Source organism: Panthera pardus, unplaced genomic scaffold, assembly GCF_024362965.1.
Source record: "Panthera pardus isolate Hobbes unplaced genomic scaffold, ASM2436296v1 HiC_scaffold_8, whole genome shotgun sequence".
Classification (NCBI taxonomy): domain Eukaryota; kingdom Metazoa; phylum Chordata; class Mammalia; order Carnivora; family Felidae; genus Panthera; species Panthera pardus.
Genome location: NW_026527013.1, coordinates 118,006,769 through 118,029,396, shown reverse-complemented (window position 1 = coordinate 118,029,396; position 22,628 = coordinate 118,006,769). Strand labels below are relative to the sequence as shown.

The following is a 22,628-nucleotide window of genomic DNA, read 5'->3' as shown; positions in this document are numbered from 1 at the left end:
ATGTTGGCCATGCATATCTTCATTGCATATGATTAACACAGAAAGCAAATGAATTGGGTAAGAAATGCCAGAGTCCGGTGACAGCGGTTTAAAAATTGGAAAAGGACACTGATGGCCTAGAAGGCTAGGAAGGATATTCCCCTTATCCATTTCCACTTGGCACATGGCCCCAAGTACTAATTATGACTGAGCCGGGAAAAATAACCACACATGCTGTGTACAAGATCACATGATATGGGCGACTTTTTTTTTTTTTTTTTTTTTTCGCGGGTTGTTATTTCCAAATAGCAGGAGATAAACCATATCTGGAGGGCAAGCACGAGGTTAGCTTTGATAAACCAGCAATTATTTTACACGGCAAGAAGAGAGGGGATGCCTTCTTATCAGGACTTTTACACCTCTTCGTAGCCACATGTCAGCTGGGGCAAGGTCTCCCATATCATCCCGTGTCCTGCACAGAGCTATAGTTGAGGGTCACCTTCCCTTCTCTGATACATTCATACATCACTCTTGCCAGCTGTCAGAGGCAGGGTGGACAGGAAGTGTGTGTTCAGGAAGTAGCTTTCCCGAGTCCTTCCTACCATGACACACGGAAAGGAACCAGAGGCCTGACTTCCGGACCTGGACAGGAAAGCAGGAGCAGGCTGCTGCAGAAGGTTTGGTTTCCTTTTTTCAGAAAGGAAGTGAGGACGAAGTCATTAGATGTTAGCACTCTGGTCCTGTAAAAGGCAGCTATAAAATCCTAAGACTGAGCGAAGCCTTGAGGATGATCCACAGTGGTAATTTAAGTACATGTGTTTTAGGATGTATCAAAAGCTTCTGCCGAAAGCACGAAGGGTTTTTGTTTTTGTTTTTGTTTTTGTCAGTGCAGGTGTAGAAGTAGACACATGTAGGTATCCCTTCCACAAATAGAAGCGTTCTGGCTTAAAAGCAGTTGTATTTTTCAAAAACCCTTTTAAAGTACCCATCTCCCAAATGTTTGCCTTTGAGGGAAGGAAGAAAAAAGTCAGTTTTTCTTCAAAGGAATGCACTAAGTCCATCTAGCTTTCCGTGCAATAGCTGTAAAGCACTGCAATAATTCTTATCTTTAGTGACATGAAATTCTTTTCAAGCAACAGTTTTAATGCTTTTGCATAGCAGTGACCTTTGCTCTCTTTGAGCTGTCGAAGATGTAACACTAGAAGTTTGTTTGCTGTGCAGGGCAGTGGGTTGACAAGGGTATTACTATCTTGCCGAGCATCACATGACGTGAACTTCTAACCTTACTCAAGAATGTTATATATTTTTCACATTGAGCGATTTTACTTAAAAAAGGAGAAAAAAATTCAGACTAAAGCGCAATACATAAACAACATAATCCTGTATTTCTTATAAGTTCTTTTATGTTCAAGCTTGCACATCTTGCATGTTTATATGTATGTACAAAATGACTCCATTTGATTTTTTTCAAAAATGTTTAATGTTTATTTATTTCTGAGAGAGAGAGGGAGACAGAGCACAAGCAAAGGAGAGGCAGAGAGAGAGGGAGACACAGAATCAGAAGCAGGCTCCAGGCTCCGAGCTGTCAGCACAGAGCCCGAAGCGGGGCTCGAACTCACAAATGACGCGATCATGACCTGAGCCGAAGTCGGAGGCTTAACCAACAGAGTCACCCAGGCGCCCCTGATTTTTTTGAACCCTGTAGAATTTGCTTATCTTTCTGAAATCGTTTTTAAACGACTGCTCGAGAAGAGATTTTTCATTATCTTACATATTGTATGTTTTAGCCACTGCCATCGTATTTTTAAAATCCTTTTTTGTTCTTGTAAAAGTATCTCCAATGTTTAGCCTATTTTTCCTAATGATTCTGTTATTGCCCAATGATCTGTTTTTGAGTGTTGGAAAAAGCAAGAACGAGTATATTGTTTGAATCCTTCAGAGGCTGGCTAATTTAGAATGGTTGTTTTTTCTGTCTTTACCTTCTCTTTTTAACCATTCATGCCTCTCAGGACAGGAAACATAATGAGGTGAGGCTTTTTGTCATTTTGAAAACATAGATCATGATGCGGGAAGATTAATCCATGCAGTGATAACAGCTAAAGAGACTTACTTGTATTCAGAACGTGGGATTATCTGTGGCATTACATTTTTGTTTTTTAAAAACGTATTTTACACGGATTATTTTTCGGTGTATAGGTGAACAATGCTAACTCTTGTGAGCTCACTGTGCTTCTGAGGCTAGACCCGTGCATAATTTTTTGAGGATGGTTAGCCATACTTAAAATTTCAAAACCTTTTTTTTTTTTTTTTAATTTTTTTTTTTTCTTTTTTCAACGTTTTTTTTAATTTATTTTTGGGACAGAGAGAGACAGAGCATGAACGGGGGAGGGGCAGAGAGAGAGGGAGACACAGAATCGGAAACAGGCTCCAGGCTCCGAGCCATCAGCCCAGAGCCTGACGTGGGGCTCGAACTCACGGACTGCGAGATCGTGACCTAGCTGAAGTCGGACGCTTAACCGACTGCGCCACCCAGGCGCCCCTCAAAACTTAAAATAGTGGAAAGTAAACCAGAGAAGCTCACTGCTCTCAAAGGAATAAAGCAATTCCTAATTTTTATATCTGAAATTCATACCAGGGCACCTGGGTGGCTCAGTTGACTGAGTGTCCGACTTTGGCTCAGGTCATGATCTCACAGTTCATGGGTTCGAGCCCCGCGTTAGGCTCTGTGCTGACAGCTCAAAGCCTGGAGCCTGCTTCGGATTCTGTCTCCCTCTCTCTCTGCCCCTCCCCTACTCGCACTCTGTCTCTGTTTCTGTCTCTCAAAAATAAATAAAACATTAAAAAAAATTTTTTTTTAATAAAATTCATACCAAGAATTTTAACGTTACTTTCCTGAGGAGACTAAGGCTAATAAATTTTTATCATCAGGCCTTCTCGTTAGTTGTGGTTCTCCTGCTTTATACCTACTACTGCATTCTGAAACAGATAGAATAGTAAATTGTATGTGTGTATAGCCATGTGACATAAACAACTTATTATTCTTTAACAGAGCTCACATATGGGACACAGAAATGAGGTTGGTCTTTGGGTAACATCATCATCAAGATTATCGAAAACACAGTAGAAAATGCATCTTTTTCCCAGTATTGCCAAGTAGCTAGCTCTGTTGCCTCTTTACAGCAGTGAGATTTAATGAAATGCTCATGATGCACATCTAGGGAGAAATGCATCTTGCACACGGTGGGGGTCTCCCTTCCCCTCATGTGCTCCTGTAACTCCCATTAGTGTTAATGGGAGTTTCACCAAGCGCATCGAGGGGAAGAGAGACCCCAAAGTGATAAGGATTATGTGTTAGAAATCACCATATACTTTTCTTTTCCTTCTTTCTTCCCCCACCTCTTGAAAATCTATTGAATGAAAAACCGTCGTGAGAATATCTGAAAAAGGAGGAGCAGGCAGCAGGCTGGGCAGCTGGGGACGCGCTGGGACGCTCGAGCTCAGCCAAAACTTCCCTCGTTTTAGCCCAAGTTTTGTTTCTTTAACCTTTTTGGATCAAGCCTCAGGCTGAGCAACATTGGGAACACACAGGAGCCTGGGCCGGGGAAGCCAGCTATTTACATCCTTTTACCTCCTGGCCGGCGACTGTGGGGGAGGGCCTTGCATGTGAAATGATGTCATCCTCTCTTTGCTCTAATTCCTTGACTTTTAAACTGACACTGACGGACTGCTTGGGGCGCAACATTTGACCCATTTAGCAGTTGATTTAATCGGACTAGAATGTCTCAACTTCCAAATCTCTATTTGTCTAAATAAGTGGTTTTTAAAGGAAATCAGTCACTTTATTATTAAGTAATTCTTTCTAAAAGAAAAAATTGACAATGTTTGGAGTGATCTGTCCAGCCGGAGTGCCCTCTAGTGTCCATTCATGGAATTTACTTAATAAATTGCTTTGTGGGGGGAAATGTAATGAAGGGTAGCCACGAGCATTGTTAGTTCTTGGTTGGATCCCCGGGCTTGTATACATGCCTGCTGGTATCGGTGACGAGTGCTCAAATGCTGGAGTGGAGAGGTCAGTACGGAGTCTGTCTCTCTCTGTTCCCCTCCCTTCCTCCCTCCTTCCTTTCACGCCTCCTCCTGTTTTCTCTCCCTCCCTTCCCCCTTCCACACCCACCCCCCCCCCCGCCCCCGGGAATTTTTAGAAAACAGGAGAAAAAACTTGAATAGGATTTTGCAAGGTGGCATATTCTAGCCACTGTTTATTTTCTTCAAGCTTAATCGAGAAGTATCATCTTCCTAAATTGTCACACTCCTCGCTCCTCAGATTTTGTCTTTGGCTCGAAAAAAACCTTTCGGATATTAGAAGTTTGAAGACTTCTAACAAACTTAGCACTTTGTGTAAATCACAAACCACGCGATATAAGATGAATACCCAGAAGACCCGCTCACGTGAGGAGTTGTGTTGGAATTGCCAAGAAGCCTGCTGTTTGAGAGCCATATAACAAAACTAGGATGACAGGCCTGACGCAGCATGCGTCCCCACAGCTATCCCCTCAGAATTCAGAGCTGACATTCCAATGATGGAAGTTGTCAACACGTATACGTTCTGCCTGGTTAGTGAATACACGGACATCTTATTGATATCGCTTGCATTCTTTTTGCGTTAACTCATCAAAACTCAATTATCATGAAATTAAAAACAGGAAACAGTTCTCAGTGTAACAAAAGCATCCAGTGTATTTAACTCTGTGCTGTGTTTCAAGAGACCCACATTGTATAAGTGACAAAGCATTTATTACCCGGTTTATTGTGGTATTACAGAGCGGAGAGCGCTAAATAATCAATCAGTTAATGGTCTGTATGGCAGTTTGAGCACATCACATCCATTGTGCTTATGCCGTTAGAAGGATGAGCTGGTAACTACAGTGTATGTTGCATGTTTATTCAGAGCGTAATGTCCTAAACTAGGGCTGACAGAAATCTTGAAAAATGCAGCTTCAGCTTTGGCAATTTCAAAGTTGCTAAAATATGTTAGAAATAACTTTTGTGAGAGGCTTTCGGTACAAAAGTCCCCAAAGATAAGAGCTGGAATTACCCTCTGTGTTATTTCCACTTTACCCTCTTCCTCTAACCAGCTGTAGATTTTAGAATTTTTAAAAAAAAAAATTGTTGCCGAGTTTGAGTTATTTCTATGCCCTACTGACTCCTTTATTATTCTTTATTATTGTTTATGAAGTGCCCCCAAATTTTCTCTCCCTCCCTCCCTTTCTCTCTGTCTCTCTTTTTTTATTCTTTTGGAATTTTTAGAAATTCTGTAAGGTGGTTGTTTCACAGTGTGTTTATCACATGTCATGGATACTTGCTCATCATGTGGTGTGGCTGATTCACCTTCAAAACATGTTGCGAGTGGGTTTAGGTCCATTGTAAAAAATAAATGGGAAGGAACTTTTAGGTGCTGGCTTGATGAGAGCACATGGCAATTACAGGCTTTGGATAAAACAAGAAAGGGGGAGAGAGAAAAGAGACATTCAGAATGAGATCTTTTTTTAAAGAAGGTCTCATAATGATATAATTAGAAGAAGTGGGATTTGTATGTAAGGGTAATCAAATGTTCTTTGAATCAGGACGGAATTTTTTTAGATTGTTTTGGTGGTGAGAGGCCCTTTAGTTTCTATTGGTTCACGTTTAAGCAAGGACCCGTTACATGAAAGCTCTAACTCATGTTTTCTCTCTCTTCTTCCTAGGAGATAAAAGCACCGATTATGCTAATTTTTACCAGGGTTTGTGGGACTGCACAGGCGCTCTTTCTGACGAGTTGTCATTTAAACGTGGTGATGTGATTTACATTCTTAGCAAGGTAAGGAGACACCCCAGCTGACAACCGTAAAGGGTGAATACAAAGCTAGATTCTTCTGCATCTGGGTTTACAACACTGGGGAAAAATGCCAATTGGAATTCCTCTAGGTCCTTGTTAACAATTGGGAGTTCACAATAATTAATTATTTTGTCAAGTGAAATATAATCAAATTTTAAACACAATCAGATAACAGGATTCAACTTAGCAGTGTGTTTACCTATCACTTCAGCCTTTGGCTCACATCCACACCCTGCCTTCTCCAGAAACAATATACTTATGTGAAAGTTAACATTGTGAGGTATTAGGTTATTTATTATGTTTTTCTTTCCTCTTCCTTTTTATTCTTCTGTGTGCTTATTCTGATTTTGTCTGCCATTCACTACTGGAAACACTGTTTATAGTAGGAGTTTTTCATCTTTATGTAAATACATTGGTGTTCCGACAATTTAAAAGCGATGTTTTTTCTATTCAGATAGGTTTAGGTAATTTTTAACAATTTAACATAGTTGTATTTGTAAACGTAATGACAGAGTCTGTTGCTATGAACTCACCTCTCTCTCTCTCTCTCTCTCTCTCTCTTTTTCTCTCTCTCTCTCTCTCTATACACACACACACACACACACACATATATATATAAAATCTCTCTCTCTCTCTGTTTCTCTCTCTGCCTCTTAAGATACTGGATGACTCAAATCAGTGTCTCTGCCTCTTAAGATACTGGATGACTCAAAATCTTTCTGTCCTTAGATCTAAAAGTCATGTTTCTTATAGTGGTGACATGTGTGAGCTGCCTTAATTTTCATATTTAACTTTCCCTGCTGTAATATAGGGATTAAAAAACTTGCTCGGTCTACTTTATGAAGCTATTCTAGAAACAAATGATGTATGAAAACTAGTTAAATGTAAGTAGGGAGATGTTCTATAAATCATAAGTCTAGAAGTTTAATGTAGTTTCTTGATTAGAGAAATATTTTGTACTTTTCCAAAAGATAATATGGCTTGCTAGATACAGAAGAGATTTGGAAATAAGGTCGTTTATTGAATGTAACAAAAGATGGCTGGTGGATAAAATCATAACCTAGGAAATCATAGAACATTTGAATGAGGAATCTGCATGATGATCATCCACTTATTCTTGGTTTTACAGATAAGGGAACTTGGGTCGAGAAGGGGCCAGAACCAGGACTTAACCAGGCGCCTTGACTCCCAGACCAAGGCTGTCTACTTTTCTCTCGTGCATCTTCCTTCCTCCTTTCCTCCCTCGTGTGTAATTTGAAGCTGTCGTAAAGCATCTACAATGTGCGAGGGCCTGTGCTAAGCACCAGGAATCCAAAAGGAATACTACAGAAGCACTTGTAGGTCATTGGGGGAAAATATTTAACAAGTAAATATAAGCAGCCATGATCATTGCTAGTTGAGGTGCCCAAAGCTAAGACTTCTCATCTTTCTTCGTCCTCTGTTCCTTAGTATGTTTGTTTTTTGTTTTTTAAAGAAATACAGGTTTAGTTCTTAGAAGCTATAGATAACCAACTCTTGGATGAAGCATTACAAGATTATTGAGCACTTCATTGTTCTGAATTAAGATAACACTTTTTTTTTTGAGTTAATTACTTAACATAGAAACCGAAGTGATCCTTTCAGTTCAAGAAAGTCTCTTGGAATTATTCCCCAAACGTACTTAGCTCGCAGTTTCTTTCGCCAGCTGAGCTGCAGTTGCGTATAAAATAAAAGGTTGATTGGCTTCTACTTGGAATTCCAAATTATAGGGATAAACGGCATGGAGTCATTATATTATTACGGTAAAATGCAAAACTTCTAAAAGCCATGTGGGTCTGCCCTTAAAGCCTTCTTTATGACTCATGCTGTCTTTGTGGCTGAAAACCTCAGAGTAGCGACCTCCGGGGCAGGCTGTCAAACAAGTAGCATTCCCATTGCCTCCGAAAATTACTTTCTGTTATTATGAAAGTAAAGGTAGCGTCATAGGTGTATGTCACACTTCTGGGATCCCAGGGAAGGCACTTTCTGTTCTCCCAAACCTGTTTTGCGGAGATTGTAATTTTATGTGTGAAGCCTGGTCATAGAGCTAAGGTTAGTGGTGGTCCGGCTCAAAGGAAGAGTATACCACCATCTAAAATTTCTAAATGCTATTATTTGGGCATGTGCCTACCAAAAATAATTCCTCTCTCAGCCCTTCACAAGGCGTGAAGTTCCATGGGCAGCATGATTTCACGAGAGGCCTCCTAGAGCTCATTTTGGTTTTGGAAAGAGGCTAGACACTGTTCGCCAGTGCATTATCGCTTATTGGCGGAATGACTTAATGCCAGTATTTATCCCACTGCGGAGCTGGTAGAATCAACCAGGTAAATCTTGGTGAGGGTAAAAAGAAAGGACACTTAGCTCTCCCTGGATGGAATTTGGACAAATTTGGGGCCGTTAGTGGGCATCTTGGCTATTGGTTTTCAAATTGCTTTGGGAGTCCGTATATGTTTGTGAAGACTTGCACTTAGCGATTTGGGGGGAACAGTTTCAGGGAGGAATCTTTGGAGACTCTAATAATTTTTTATTGGCTTGGTCTTCCAGTTTTTACCAAAACTTTGGCCAAAATAGACCATAAAGCAATATCATAAATTCATTTTCATGGGAATGACAGCAATTTGAATGTTTAAGACTACTGTAAATTCAGGGGCGCCTGGGTGGCTCAGTCGGTTGAGCGTCTGACTTCGGCTCAGGTCATGATCTCACAGTTCGTGAGTTTGAGCCCCACGTCGGGCTCTGTGCTGACAGCTCGGAGCCTGGAGCCTGCTTCGGATTCCGTGTCTCCCTCTCTCTCTGCCTCTCCCCCACTTGTGCTCTGTTTCTCTCTCTCTCTCTCTCAAAAATAAGTAAAATGTAGAAAAAAATTAAAAAAAAGACTACTGTAAATTCAGAACTCAGGCTCTTAGAAGAGAGTGAAAAATTGCTCAAAAGGACTTGTTTCTAGATTAAGGTAGATCTATATATTGTTATATATATATGATGAAGAATTCCTCAGAAGGACTTGTTTCTAGATCCAGGTGGAGAGAGAGATTTTTTTTTAAAGTACACTTAGCATAGAAATCACCAGCATTGTTGTAGGTCTAGAAATGTGTTTCATGTTTCTCAGAGTTATATTAGGTTTTGTGGCTATAGAACGAAATTTTACCATTTTAATTTATTTTTTACACCATCTAGTGGCTCAGAATGAGTGGTGCAGGTAATTGCAGCTAATGTGCGCAGTCAAAATGATGTCATAAATTCAGCTTGAGATCTAGCTATGGATTATTACTTTCCTATGTCGTGTCAATAAAGTATTAGTATTAATCATAAAATTTTTAATCATTCAGAATTGAATGTAAACATTGTATACATACCTTTTTAAGGAGTCTTAATGCAATATTTGTAGAGGCATAAAAAAAATGTGTACCTTGTGAAGAAATTAATGCCACAATTTTTCTAATGAATAATGCCATTTGCAAGATTTGAAAGAAATACGCCTTGCTTTTCAAAATTAACTGATCTGTATTTCGCCATATTTAGTTATCACTGATCTGACTTACCTTCCAGAAGGTTGTCAGTTCTGAAAATACTCTTTAAAAAAAAAAAAAAGGAAACACAAGACAGTTTAAGAAAAGATGCATTCTTAAATACAATTTGGATAAATCAAGGACTAAAACTGGTGTGCATTGTAATGAAGAGTGTTTTAATTTTGTAAATGTAATGACAGAAACAGACTGAACTGGTGTGACCATTGGGCTGTCTTCGTTAAAATTCACTGTAGGAATATAGTTTCGTTTTAAAATTCAGTCTTCTTTCTCTGTTTTTGCAAGGAAGCCTTGATAGGGTGTCAGCTGTGCTCAGTCAGCCTGGGGGTGATTTATGTATTTCAGGCGTCTTTTTTGAGAGTTATACGAGTCTCAGACTTAAATTTTTTTCTCTAGTGCAAATCAAGTGTTGCAATAAAGAAGGGTAAGCAGATCACCTGGCCTGCCCCCCTTCCCTTTATAACATTTTTCAATTAGCAGCTGCCATGTGACCCCTGGCTGAGTTCGCCTCTCTTTCAAAGTGTCTGGCATTTTCTAAGTTTTAACCTTTGAAGCTCACTAATACTAAATTTAAGTACTGCTTACCTAAAAAGGAGAGCCAGTGACTTTTTGCTTATAGTTCTTTCCACGTAGGGTCACTGCTGTTGTTTGTGTATTAGAAGAAAACCCTGTTACGTACATCAGTGGTTCAGCAGAGATTTAGAAATCTTTTTATTCTCCCCTAAAAACAATGGGGCACATTTATAGGGACAGATGAAAGTGGGGTTTGTAATTTTATTGACCGCTACGTTGCTAATGAATTAATTCTAAAACTCACGGCTCAGTTTCTGATTCATTGGAGGGGGGGGGGGAAATCATATTTGAAGTAAAAAAAAAAAAATCTTTTTAGTTTTTTAAAAAGGGAATCAGGTTGTTTAAAATCATGCCAGATTCCATTACTAGGTTACATGTCACGTTTATTACCACCTTAAACAAGGACATAATATCCTAGTTAATAGTATTTACCTAGAACTATGTTTGCGAGATGTTAGGATTTTAATGTCAGGATCCAGGTTATATGGCTATAGGCGTATTCCCTTGCCCCGCATACCTCTTTGGTTATATGACTCTACTTGCTGTTCTGGATTTACATCGTCTATTAGTTTATCTTTCAATCTGTGCTCATCGGTACATGGCTAACCACATTCCTATTCTTACTTTTAAAGCAATAAATTATTTTTAGAGACTTAACGACAGCAGAGCTATGCTTCGGCAGGAAAGAAGCACGCTACTTTGTCTGGTGTTAACAGAAAAACAAGGGGGTGAAGAGTCCTGGGCTATTTTATCTGGTCTAGGACACATGTGACTTGAGCATTGCAGCGTCTTAAGAAATTTTTTATTAAGTGAAAAACAGGAAATGTAGGTTGACAGTGTTCACTCATGTACAGTAAGGACGCTTTTTTTTTTCCTTTTTTTAGTATATATTGGTTGGAGGGTCAAGCATTGTCTCCCATTATATCTGAGTTTTTTTCAGCGATTGGTGAATTGTGACTGTCACTGACCGTTTGCTTCTCATTGTAAAAACGTAAAGATTCCATGACCAGGATTTTTCTGGCTTTCAAACCTACCAGAAAAAGGAAATAAAATGAAAGGCCTCCGGAGCTCTGCTGGCAGAGTTACTTTTCAGGTGTCTTCATTTTCCCTCCGTGACCATCTGCCCCCGCGTGCCACAAATAGCATAACCAACTGCTGAAGAATAACTAGGACATCTCAATATAGGACATAACGTTGTTGATGCTCAGCTAGCTCCCAAAATGTGGTTATGTCTTCCAGCCTTTGGGGAAGGAGGAGGAGTAGCCGTATTGTGACCGTGTCTATGTGGGTCTGGTGGCATTTAGTTTCCGTGCTGTCGATACGGGAGTGTTGTGGGTACACAGTGAGGCCAGGTAGACCTCTGCTCACACCCGCCCCTCCCTCAGGAGACAGTCTGGTTCCACTCATGGGACTCCTCTCGTTATCTAGGTGGGAGCAACACGTTCAAGTCCTTCCCTGTGTTCTCTGACCTCAAATGGAAGGAGCGTTTCAGGAAAATGTTGACAGATGAAAGCGGGAAGGTGATTCTAGAAAGTAGGTTGGGAGGCTCAGAATAAGCCGGAGGGGTCAAGGAAAAACCGGCAGGCGGCGTCCGAGATGCAGGGTGGGCGGAAGTGGCAGGGGCTGCTATGGGCTGCAAGGCCTGTGTGGTTTAATCCTGCGAGGAATAAGCCAGGGTCTGTCAGAAGCAAAACAAAACGACTTGAAAGACAGCACCTTGTTGATAAATTTTTTTTTTTTTAAATCCTAAATTGAAAAGTCCATGATCTCTTAGGTGCTTCTTCTCTCCCACCCCAAAAACTCAGGAACCCCCTTAACATATATATAGCAGCATTCACTCCTCTGAGATGTTCCCCCCCCCCCCCATCCCTTTACAGGCCACATTCCCTTTGGAAGAGCAGGGTAGAGAACCGCTCATAATCAGATTGCCTGGGAGTGCACTCCAACACGCTTTTTTCGTTGCTCTGGCATTTTCCTATACCCACTAGTGGGAAGGGAGAGGGAGGGAACAGCAACAACAAAAAGAATTTGTTGCGTACCCACAAGGACCCGTTCTAGGCACTCGGTATGCTTTCGCTCATCTGATCATAAGATAACTCTACGGTGTTACGGTGTGTTAATTTTCCAGAGTCGGAAACTGATGCCCAGCAAGGTTGTTATGTGAATCACCCAAGGACACCAACTAGAAAGTACCTTCTCCTGGAATCAGTGCAGGTCTGACCCTGGAGTTTTCTCTTTTTACACTGCTACATCTAAGTGGGGACTAAGAGTTTCCATTTCTCTCTCTTTCCACCCTGAACTCGTTGAGGCAGACACTGTGTCTTAAGTATTTTTATATCCCTGATACCTAATAGTATGGCAGATATATGTTTATTTGTGTTTGTGAAAATACAGGTAAAAATAGGAAATAATCCTGACCTTCTTAAAACAATTTAGAATGATAGAATCATAGAGTTAAGGAAACCTTAGTGCTAGTGCTTTGCTTTATAGGTGAGGAAATCTCAAGGCTCAGTGTAATTGGGGAAAATAAATAAAAGACCCAAGGAAGAAATGACTACCCCTGTGGAGACCTTAAAACACTGGAGTTTGGGCACTTGAACTAACAACACAGCCTGGAGCTTCTCAGCAGCCAGACTACAAAAGGGAGAGACAAGGAGCTAATAACCCCTTTTAATCAAAAAGGAGGGATCTTGGCTTTTCCCAGATCTGGCTACTTTAAAAAAAAAAAAAAAAAATCTCCACTAGAATTTCTAGAGTCTTCACTGATTATCTGACCTTAACAACTTTATATGACAAGTACAACAGTGACAGATAATACCCTCAACAAAAAATTTTAGAGTAAATATGACAACACACTTCATAAAGGCAGTTCTGTGAGGGTCCAAATGTGTCACCATTAGACTTCTTGATTTATGTTAAGTACATAACTGGATTATTGTGGAGTCTCCGAGAGTGCCATAAATATAAACCCAAAAAATCATCCCTAAAAAACTTGGGGATGGCCCAAGCTTCCATACCTAATTAGTAAAAGAGCTAGGGGGTGAGACTCTGGAAATTCTGGGAAGATCGTCACAAGAATAATCAGGACCTAAAACCCAGTAGATTTTCCTTTACACCTGCCACCCTGTTTCTGTCTTTACAGGGTTCTGTCTTAACCTCTTCCATACATACAATACATTCAACTCAATTTGTTTCTTCATAGAACTGGAATTACCTGGTCCCAGTTCAGCAGGGGGACAGATCTCTTTCTTTCTACAGGTGGAATCTAAACTCTTTAGTTAAGGTCTCCTGTACAGCTCATTGGAAAACGGGGTGGACAGCAGCCAGCCACAAGTAGGAATGACATACTTCAGACTGAGAAGCTGAATGCACTTCAGAACAAAAGTTTGTTTAGTCATTACTAAAATTCTTCAAGTATATCTAACATACACAAAGGAAGAGATAGACCTATTGGAAATCACACTTCTTAGGAAGATGTCTAGGATTGTCGACTCGTGCATCATCCAAAATGAGTGTGGCATCATCCAGTCCGTATTTATTGAACATCTTTTATACATTGTGGGGCAGACAGATCAAGTAAGATATTGCCGTGATCTCAGTGAGTTTGTACTTTGTTTTAGTTGAAGGAACAGACCTAAAGTACATAAAATGAGGAATAAATGCTCAGCTTGGAATGAGAGACGTAAGCGTGGATTAAATAATTTGGAGAAAAAGTCACGACAGCTAGGTAACTTGAGTTGGGTGTTGGTTGCTGATTAGGATTTGGGTGAGGAAGGGGAGACGTTCCCTGGGGAGGAGAGCACCGCGTGCAGAAGCAGGAATGGGTGGAAGGTTGGACTGTGTGGACCGGAGCAGTGAGAGACTGTTGCCAGCAGGGCAGGAGGGAGCAGAGCTGAGGAGTTTGCAGTTACCGCCAGGGAGCTGGTGTGAGTTTCTGGGCAGTTCTTGAAACTGACCAAGGCAGTTTCTGGGAAGAACAGAGAGGCAGAGTTGATGCAGTAACCCAGGGTGAGGTGATGAAGGTCTGAACCAGAGTGGCGACAGTTGGAATAGAGACAGGTGGCTAAGCTGGAGAACACTTAACAGTCTTGTACAGGTCGGTGAAATACACTGGGTACCAAGGCCACTTCCTACCGAATATGATTTGACCTTTTCTTTGCCTACCAGTATCTTTGGCTCATCAGTCTGAATAGCAGTTTTTACTGTGTGGTATTGTGAATGTGGACTGTGTAGAAACTTGAATTAAATGAGTCTTGACTCTGGAATATAAACTAAAATTTGTTGTAAGAATTGAATTCCTGCTATCAGCTCCTTTGCTTGTCCTGTATCTCTCCTGCTTTAAAAATGGAGTGCTGGGGCGCCTGGGTGGCGCAGTCGGTTAAGCGTCCGACTTCAGCCAGGTCACGATCTCGCGGTCCGTGAGTTCGAGCCCCGCGTCAGGCTCTGGGCTGATGGCTCGGAGCCTGGAGCCTGTTTCCGATTCTGTGTCTCCCTCTCTCTCTGCCCCTCCCCGGTTCATGCTCTGTCTCTCTCTGTCCCAAAAATAAATAAAAAAAAGTTGAAAAAAAAAATTTTTAAAAATGGAGTGCACAGTGCAGGGAGGAAAAAAAAATAGTAATTCTTGAAATTAGCGTAATTCAAAGTCACACCTGCATAGTGAATTATAAAGTAATGAGGTTGATTTCCATAAGGCACTAAGAGACTTGGTGTCTTAAAGCAGGTTCACGGAGGGTGGTGTTCAGGCATCACGGAGGACCTTAGAGAGTGTTAGTGTCAGTTTCCTCATTTATCAGCTTAGGAGATGAAGATTCAAGGAGTTCATGTGTAGATAATAATAGTGAAACACTGAGGTTGTCAGGTTCCTGTTGTGCACTTTAAGGGATGAAATGATGGATGTAGGAGAAATGAAGGGATTCTTACAAAGTTTCTAACTGGAGATAGTAAAAAGGAACAGATCCAACAGGTACCCTTGAAGAAAGTAATTCTGTATTTTGCATGGGTATCTGGTTTTCATATTACTACAATGTTTATGAAAAATCGAGACTATCACAGTGAACAGTTGGAAAACAGCAGTGAAGCCCACGGGCTCTGAAACCCGATGCATTTTACATTTGTGAATAAAATTAACTTCATTTCTGCAAAAGGCTAGTATGTTTCGAAGCACAGATGTATGTTTGGGAGACAGGACACACGCACAGTCTTTCACCCGTTGCATTCAAACAGATTGGTAACTAGTGTCTGGAAGGGGGAGTGCATCACGGAATCTTATTAGTGTCTCAAGTTTCTGTTAAAGTGACATTCTTTCACCTCATGGTTTGCAGAAAGCGGATGAACATACTTGAGAAATGAGAATCACGGTGCTGAGAAGGATTTAAGTGAACGCTGGGGCCTTATTTAAGTATTTAAGTGTAAGATAATCAACAGGCAGAGAGCGAAGATTTAGCGAATGAGTAAACATGGGCATATGGCGGCTGTCATGTCAGGTACAGTCGGTTTCACATGATCAAAACGAGCCCTCTCCCCCTGCTTATTACATAATCGCTTTGTTTGTTGCTTAACAACTATTAGTCGAAGCCTCACATTTTACTACAAAACAAAACAAATAAAAAACTATTTCAACGGCGTGAAAATGGAAAACAGGGGTGAGAGCACAACTGGGCAGTGCCGCTTTACGATTATCTTCCCGGGTTATTGGGCAAGTTTGGCTTTTTTTGCTTCCTCGCCTGCCACGTTGCATTTTGCCTGGAAGCCATCCATTTTGCAGATACTGAATTTCTTTTGAGTACTATTTTTATACAGTAAGCATCGCCACACCTCTGGATCTTGATAGCATTAGTACGGGAGGAGAAAGAAGCTTTGTGTTAGTAATTACCTAACATTGTCAGAAGCTGACTGCAGGCCTCTTTCTAGTGATAACAGAATAACCGCATAATGTAGCTTTATAGCACATGATTAATAGAAAATAATTACACGTCCTACAAAGGGATGCAATATTTCTTATAAATTGACTGGAATGGTTTCCTGTAGATTAAAGGACTCTTCATTATTTTATCAGTCCTCCTGAAGCACAGCCACTTGCCTATGTTAGCATTTCAGTTGATGTTAAGAGCCGAGTAGGGTGAGGGATACCAGATGGCATACCTTCTCGTACCTGAGACCTCGTGTGCCATAAAGGTGGCATGATGCTTCCTAACCTTTCAGAGATTTAGATGGCAGCCCGGAGTGGTTGTTTGTCTCTTTCTTTTTTGTTGTTTAATAACAAGATAAGGTTTGAGGGTTGTTGATCTTTTTTTTTTTTTTTTTAACGACCCACCCGCGACTTTTAGAACAATACTATAATTAGCACGTGGACGGTAAGACAACGTTGTCTGGATTGCATTCTTTCCACTGTAAGTAATACATCATTTGTAATCACATTTATTTGGGAGCGGCAAACAGGGGAGGCAGAGAGGCAGATCTGCTTCTTCAGAAGGAAAGCTCGTAGGATACTGAATCTTGAGGCTCAAGTTTAGAATACCGTACTCCAAAGCATCTTCTTTCCAATTTATAGGCTGCAAATGGTTTAATTGGGATTCATGTTGCTCAAGAGGCTCATACAGAGGATGGTAATGATAAAAGTAAAAGCTTCTGTGTTTGCAATCTTGTCGACATACTCTAATGGCCACAGTGTAAATCCATAAATTTACCTCCTAGATTTTTACCTCACTGTATTTTATCTTGCCTCTTAATTCCACACAGGAGTGTTCTGTGGAATCCTCTACAAAGTAAAGTAATGAACGTTCTGGTTTTTTATTTTTACCCTTTTCTGATTTAAACCTGTGATAGTTTAGAAAACTTTTATGAGCAAATTTCATATGCTTTTGAATTGTTTTAAATTAAGTGAAGCATTTAAGATAATTTGAGTCTGAAACTTTATTTTTTCCTAGAATGTTACTTGTAAGGGATTTGTTTGCAGCTGCATAAGCCCCTCCCCCCTGTTTTCAAGGGTACTTTCTATTTAATGAATCTGACCAGTGACCATCAGGCAGAATTCTCTCAAGTGTGAAGTGTGTCATTGGTCCTTTGGTGAAATGATTCATTGGAAATCCATTTTCTTAACTTTGGATGTGAGTGAGCTTTTTGAGAATGATGATATGCCCTCAATTGAGGGTACAGATTATAACCAACGTGGAATATTATAAAATGATATGAGCATTCTTGTTTGTATTTGAATTTAAACCTGGAAGCCCAGATTGAGTACTAGTCTCTGAAAGCCGATTTGGGTCTTAATATGCCCTCTCATTGAATATGTTCTCTGTCTGCCTGTTGGGGGCGCTGGTTCCCTTGCTCTTTACAAACATTCAATTTTTTTTTTTTTTTTTTTTTTAAAGTCTTACATTGACATTGGGTAAGAGCTTTCATACTCAGACCTACCCTGTTAACCATCCACTTTGAAATCTTGCAGTGTAGGCCTTTTGCCTCTGGAAGGTTAAATACATTTGTTTTGTTAAGCATTAGGCTCTAATTGTATTCATTGCCTTAAAAATTGAAAAGGGCAGTTTTATTAGGTTCCTATTAAGATATAATGGTTGCTAATCATAGCTTTCAGTAAGTTGGTGTTTTCTTCTGATAAATATATCCCATGTAGATTATAGTCATTATCACTAAGTTCGGGCATCAGACTATTTTCATTGCTTTTAGATAGTTTATCCACTAAATTCACACTATCGTTGAACTTTTAAACTTAAAACCTTGAGCCCTCCGTCTTCATTAAACAGAGCTGTGCCCTCTTGAGAATAAGTACAGGATTAGCCTTACCCCCCCCATCTCATATTTTCCTTCCACCTTTCTCTTCCAATAAACCTAATTCTTGTACAACCCACCGTTTAAAAAGCACATAGAGGTTTTAATCCTGTGTTCTATCGATAGACCACATTATCAATACACACATGCTAATGTTTTTACATTTGTATTGAAGAATTGTATGATTTTCCTTTCAGCTGGTCAATAGCATGCTAATCAATACAAATGTGAAGTCTGTGCTAGTCTGAATATTCCCTCCCCACCTGTAACTCAATATGCATATGCACATTTATCTAGGACTCAGATGTTGGAAAATCATAGCCTATTGAATTACTTTGGGGATTGATTTTAAAAATTTATCTTCCATGAAAAATTAAATTTGGGTCCTACAATGCTTTTGCCGAGTATTGCTTTTGGAAGATATTATTCTTGAAACTTGTAATTCATTTTACTTTGTTTGTATCTCACTAAACATAAATAAATTTGAGATACAAATACATTAGTCAATCTGGCAGACATATGAGACCAGTTACAGAGTGTTCGTAATGCTTAAAGCAGTGTTGTATCTGTCAGTGGAGGCAAAGGGGAGAAACGCAGGTACAGGTTTATCTCACGTTGCAAAGTAAACGCAGAAGTGACTCATCAATCACTCTTTTTTTACAGCTAGATGAATATTTTGCCGTTATAACTTGAGATCCTTTATTTCTTATTGATCTTCTACTGTAAGGGTGACTCCTAACACCACCTTTAAATTCCTGCCACCCATCCTTTATCTAATGAAGTTTATGATTAGTTGAAAGCAATAATAAATGCCTTAGGGAAGCTTTTTAAAAGGAGCCTTTAAAAATTATTTTGTAAAACAAATATTTGCGGATATTATTAGTGTTTTCTTATTCTTTCATTTGTCTGTTTAAAATGTCTATACACACGTATTAGATTTTTCTTAAGAGGAGGCGTAGCTCTACATTCTAAATGATCTTTAGTCATATGAGTTCAGTAGGAATTAGTTTATTGTGAAAAAGTAATTCTTTCCTTGCTAGATGATAAGCTTCTTGAAGGCAAAGATAGTATCCTAAGGATCTTGGCTATAACCCTGTAGCATCTAGAGCTGGTGTTTGCGTAGAAAAGTTGTCTCCCAGGCCACAAATGTGCTTGCCTGTGCGTGCATGCGTCTGTGTGTGTGTCTGTGTGTGTGGGGGGGTGGGGGGAGGGAGAAGGGAAATGGGCCCAGGGAACTGACTTCCTCATGTAGTTTCATTTGCTAAGTTCTTATCCCAAGTGACTGTTTCTGTGTTCTATACGGAGTCATAAACAGGCTTTGTCTTACACGTTAATTTAAATCTTTGCCTAACAGCATTTTTAAGTGTCCAGAAACAAACAAACAAAAAGATTAAAATGTTTCAATTTGCAGCTCAAGCTCTTGTAACTTTATAAAAAGAAATAACATTTCTAAGAAGTTGCATATAAATGACATTGTACTTATACCAGTCTAAAGGTTAATATTGCATATTGTTTTCAATTAGGAATACAATAGATATGGCTGGTGGGTAGGAGAAATGAAGGGAGCCATTGGCTTGGTGCCGAAAGCCTACATAATGGAGATGTATGATATTTGAGAGTCCTGGGTAAGTACATTTTAATCCAATATTCTGTAATAGCTCATATGTTCTCTTGGTCTCTGCATTATGAGTCTTTGCCTTTTAAAAAGTCTTTGTAGTTTTCTGATAGCACCAAGATCATGCTTCCCCCATCATCATCATCATCTTTTTTTTCTTTTTTAAATCTGGTTTAATTTTTAAATAACTTCATAGAATTTACTTTGGAAATAGATTTATTTAGAGAAAGTCCCTTTGCTAACAACTGGATGTTTTCCCAAACCTTCTCCTCTTTAGTAAAGTGTCACTTTTTACGGCCTTTCTGAGGAGCTGAATTGACAAAATGTTCATTTTTCCTTGGCTAAAAATGTAATTTTTTTTCTAAGCAGGAAAAATCAACATTTCAACTGAAGAAAAAAATTAAGCTGCAACTTTCCCTTTCTGCCTGCAGAAAAGGAAGATTCTTCTGCTAGTCAGTAAATGCTTTGGATTTAGAATCATCTTGAAAGCCTCCGTGGCAGCTCATAACCTTTTTGTGTTTTCTTGAACGTTTGTCTTTAACTGTTATTTTATGCATTCATTATAATATTCCTCTGATGTGAAATTAAATAAAGAATATTAATGTAAATTAGATGCAGGCAGGAAACTTGTACCTGTTGCTATTCTGCTAAGAAATAAATGTAGTTTTTATTTACTCATTTGATTTTTGTGAAGAATTCAGCATAATTTTCTATGTACTGCACACTCCCTGCTACTTTCATTATGAGTTGTAATTTCTCTTTGTGTTGGATGTCAATTATATTTTAGAGTATAATACGTAATTTCATAGAAATTTGAATTGAGTATATCATGCCAACTTCTGGTAGATGCTATCTAAAGAATGTGGCTTTGATAACCATCTTAGTACTTATCTTTCACACAGTAGTAACATATTTTCATGAAAGAATCTTACTGATTGGCAAGTTTCCTTCGTGTTAAATATAGCCACAAGAAAGAAAAGATGACAGGCTTCCCGATGGCAGTGCACGGACACCTGTGACACATGCAGACCAGAACCACGGTCCATGCCGAGCCCTTTCTCAGTAACAAACATCCTGATTAGATGATGGACTTGCCAACGTTTTCCACCACCGTTCTGTATTTACATGAAATAAAATAAAAAATTCATAAGAAAGCCCATTCTGTGTAATACAATGGCCTAAAGGGTCTCCGTATACAGTTTCAAAGTAAGGAGACCTAACGGAGCACTGCCTTATCCTGCCCGATCACTGCTGTGCTGTTAAAGTCCCAGCACAGAACAGTAGAACCCCAGATCTGAGTCTCCTGTACACTTCTCAGAGCAGTGAAAAGAAAAGGAAGGGCTCAGAGAGGAGAGCACAGAAATCGTGGTGGGAACACATACCAACAGGCGAGTGGAAAGGTAGGGTTAGCCGACACTGGAGGTCTGTGTTGTGCGGCCAGAGCAAGATTTGTGGAACGATTACATCACCTTTCCGTGTGTATTTGAAATCAAGGGTATTATTTTCAATGCCACCAAGGTAGCAGTGTGGCCTTGATACATATCAAAATGCCCTGCTGATTGGATAATTATTTGATGTGGATAGACTCATGTAACTTTGAATCATTGATTGGGGGCTACCACCTTTGTTGAACTTTTCAGATGTTTGTTTTATAAAGGTAAAAATGCTAACCATGAATGAGTTGAAACCCCCCTTTATTTATATAAAACTATTTATAAGCAGTATTTCAGAGCTTACATTTAACGTTATCTTCTCAATACTGTGATCATCAGATTTCAAATGGGATGAAGTATATCTTTTAGTTTTAGGGATTGCGGGTCAAGTCCAGTTTACATAAATTAGACATTGTCAAGTTAAAGCTTTCGGAAATGAATTTGTGCACTCGTCAATCTCTTCCTAATAGAGACCCGTTGGAGCAGGTTGAAATCATCTCAGCATAGATGAGACAACTGGAGACAAATTTAGTGGTCTGCTTTTCAAAGCCTGAGAGACGAAAAGCAAAAGCAGTCGTGGGTCTCCCCTGAAAATGTAATTTTGGTAATGGATACAGGTTTCATGCTTCTGGTTGAAGGGAAGATTTTCCTGCTCGGCCAGTAGGTGGCAGCAGCTTTTCATCACATACCAAAGCACTGGGCAGCCCCTCCCCCACTCGGGCACAAACTGGAGCTGCGTGTAAAGCATGTAAAAGAGTTTTGCCTCCTTTTACAGTTAATCCAGGAGAGGGAGTCCTTTGCCAACTGATGACCAACAATTCCAAGCTGGATAGTCTCTGTGAATGGTGACAATACAGAAATAAAGTGTTAACTTCTGTCCAGAGCTGCTCTGGCCTTTGTTCTTGTTTAACTTGAATATAGGTGGGAGACAGGAAGGGAAACGAAAGATTTCAAATTAGAGTGATAAGAAAAATAATCATTACTTTCAATGCATGACTCCTTTGTATTCATTTGGCAAAATCATTTGTATACTACCAGGGAGAAAGTTTTCTTTACACCCTTGACAATATATCACACTCTCTTCAAGATCATAATAATATCATTAATGTGAATTTAAACAACATGGCTTGTTAGAAAATATGCTAATTGCTATGTTCTCATTATGTTTGCTTAGCTTTTATTTGTTTTTCTATGAACAGTTAGAGAGCTAATTTTTTTCAAAGGTGATTGTAAGTCATATTTTATATAGCATTTTGCTTGATTATTTGCTCTGTACTGAATTTGTACTCTATTGCCATTAGATCTTACAATAATGTTCCACTCTGCAAATTTTTAAGGTTCAAATAAAGTTTAATTGTTTGCAAACTGTTATGATGCTAATAATTCAACAGCCTGCTGTGTTACTAATGAAATTACTTTGTTATGATTAATTTGGAAAATAGTGTGTTGATTGTAGTAATTAAGCACAACAAGGTGAAGTAAATGATTCTAATGCCATCTGGCCTCCAAACTGAATGAAGAAATGAAATAGAGCTGTCATCTGAATTTATTCAAAGAAGTAAGGATAATACAAATGACTTTCATTGCTATAGGATTTACACTTAACCACAGCTCACTCCATTCTGTTTTTGCCACTTTGTTGCATGTGACCCTTTCTCTTATGAAAAACGTTGCTTAGCCTCGTAATTGTTCTGAATACTTTATATTATTTTCAGTTGACTATTTTTACCTTGTGTTCATTTAATTACAGATAATTACATAAAGTATCGTAAGACCATAGAAAATTACTTTTCAGCCATCTGTAAGTGAAATCTATGCATGTGGGAGGTGGG

General features: G+C 39.4%; 1 protein-coding gene across 2 annotated transcripts in view; it reads left to right on the top strand.

Annotated features, from left to right (window-relative positions):
- Window positions 1–22,161, top strand: part of SKAP2 (src kinase associated phosphoprotein 2) — a 179,957-nt gene extending 157,796 nt beyond the window's left edge. Inside the window, exons 11-13 of one of the 2 annotated variants that reach the window (XM_019443658.2) lie at window positions 5,721–5,833; window positions 19,272–19,373; window positions 19,733–22,161. In XM_019443658.2, the coding sequence (XP_019299203.2) occupies window positions 5,721–5,833; window positions 19,272–19,364 (206 nt within the window). In that variant the 3' untranslated portion in view covers window positions 19,365–19,373; window positions 19,733–22,161. Of the gene's footprint in view, window positions 1–5,720; window positions 5,834–19,271; window positions 19,374–19,729 lie in introns of both variants that reach the window. The other variant, XM_019443657.2, reaches the window with a different exon arrangement.
- Window positions 22,162–22,628: the final 467 nt, after the last annotated feature.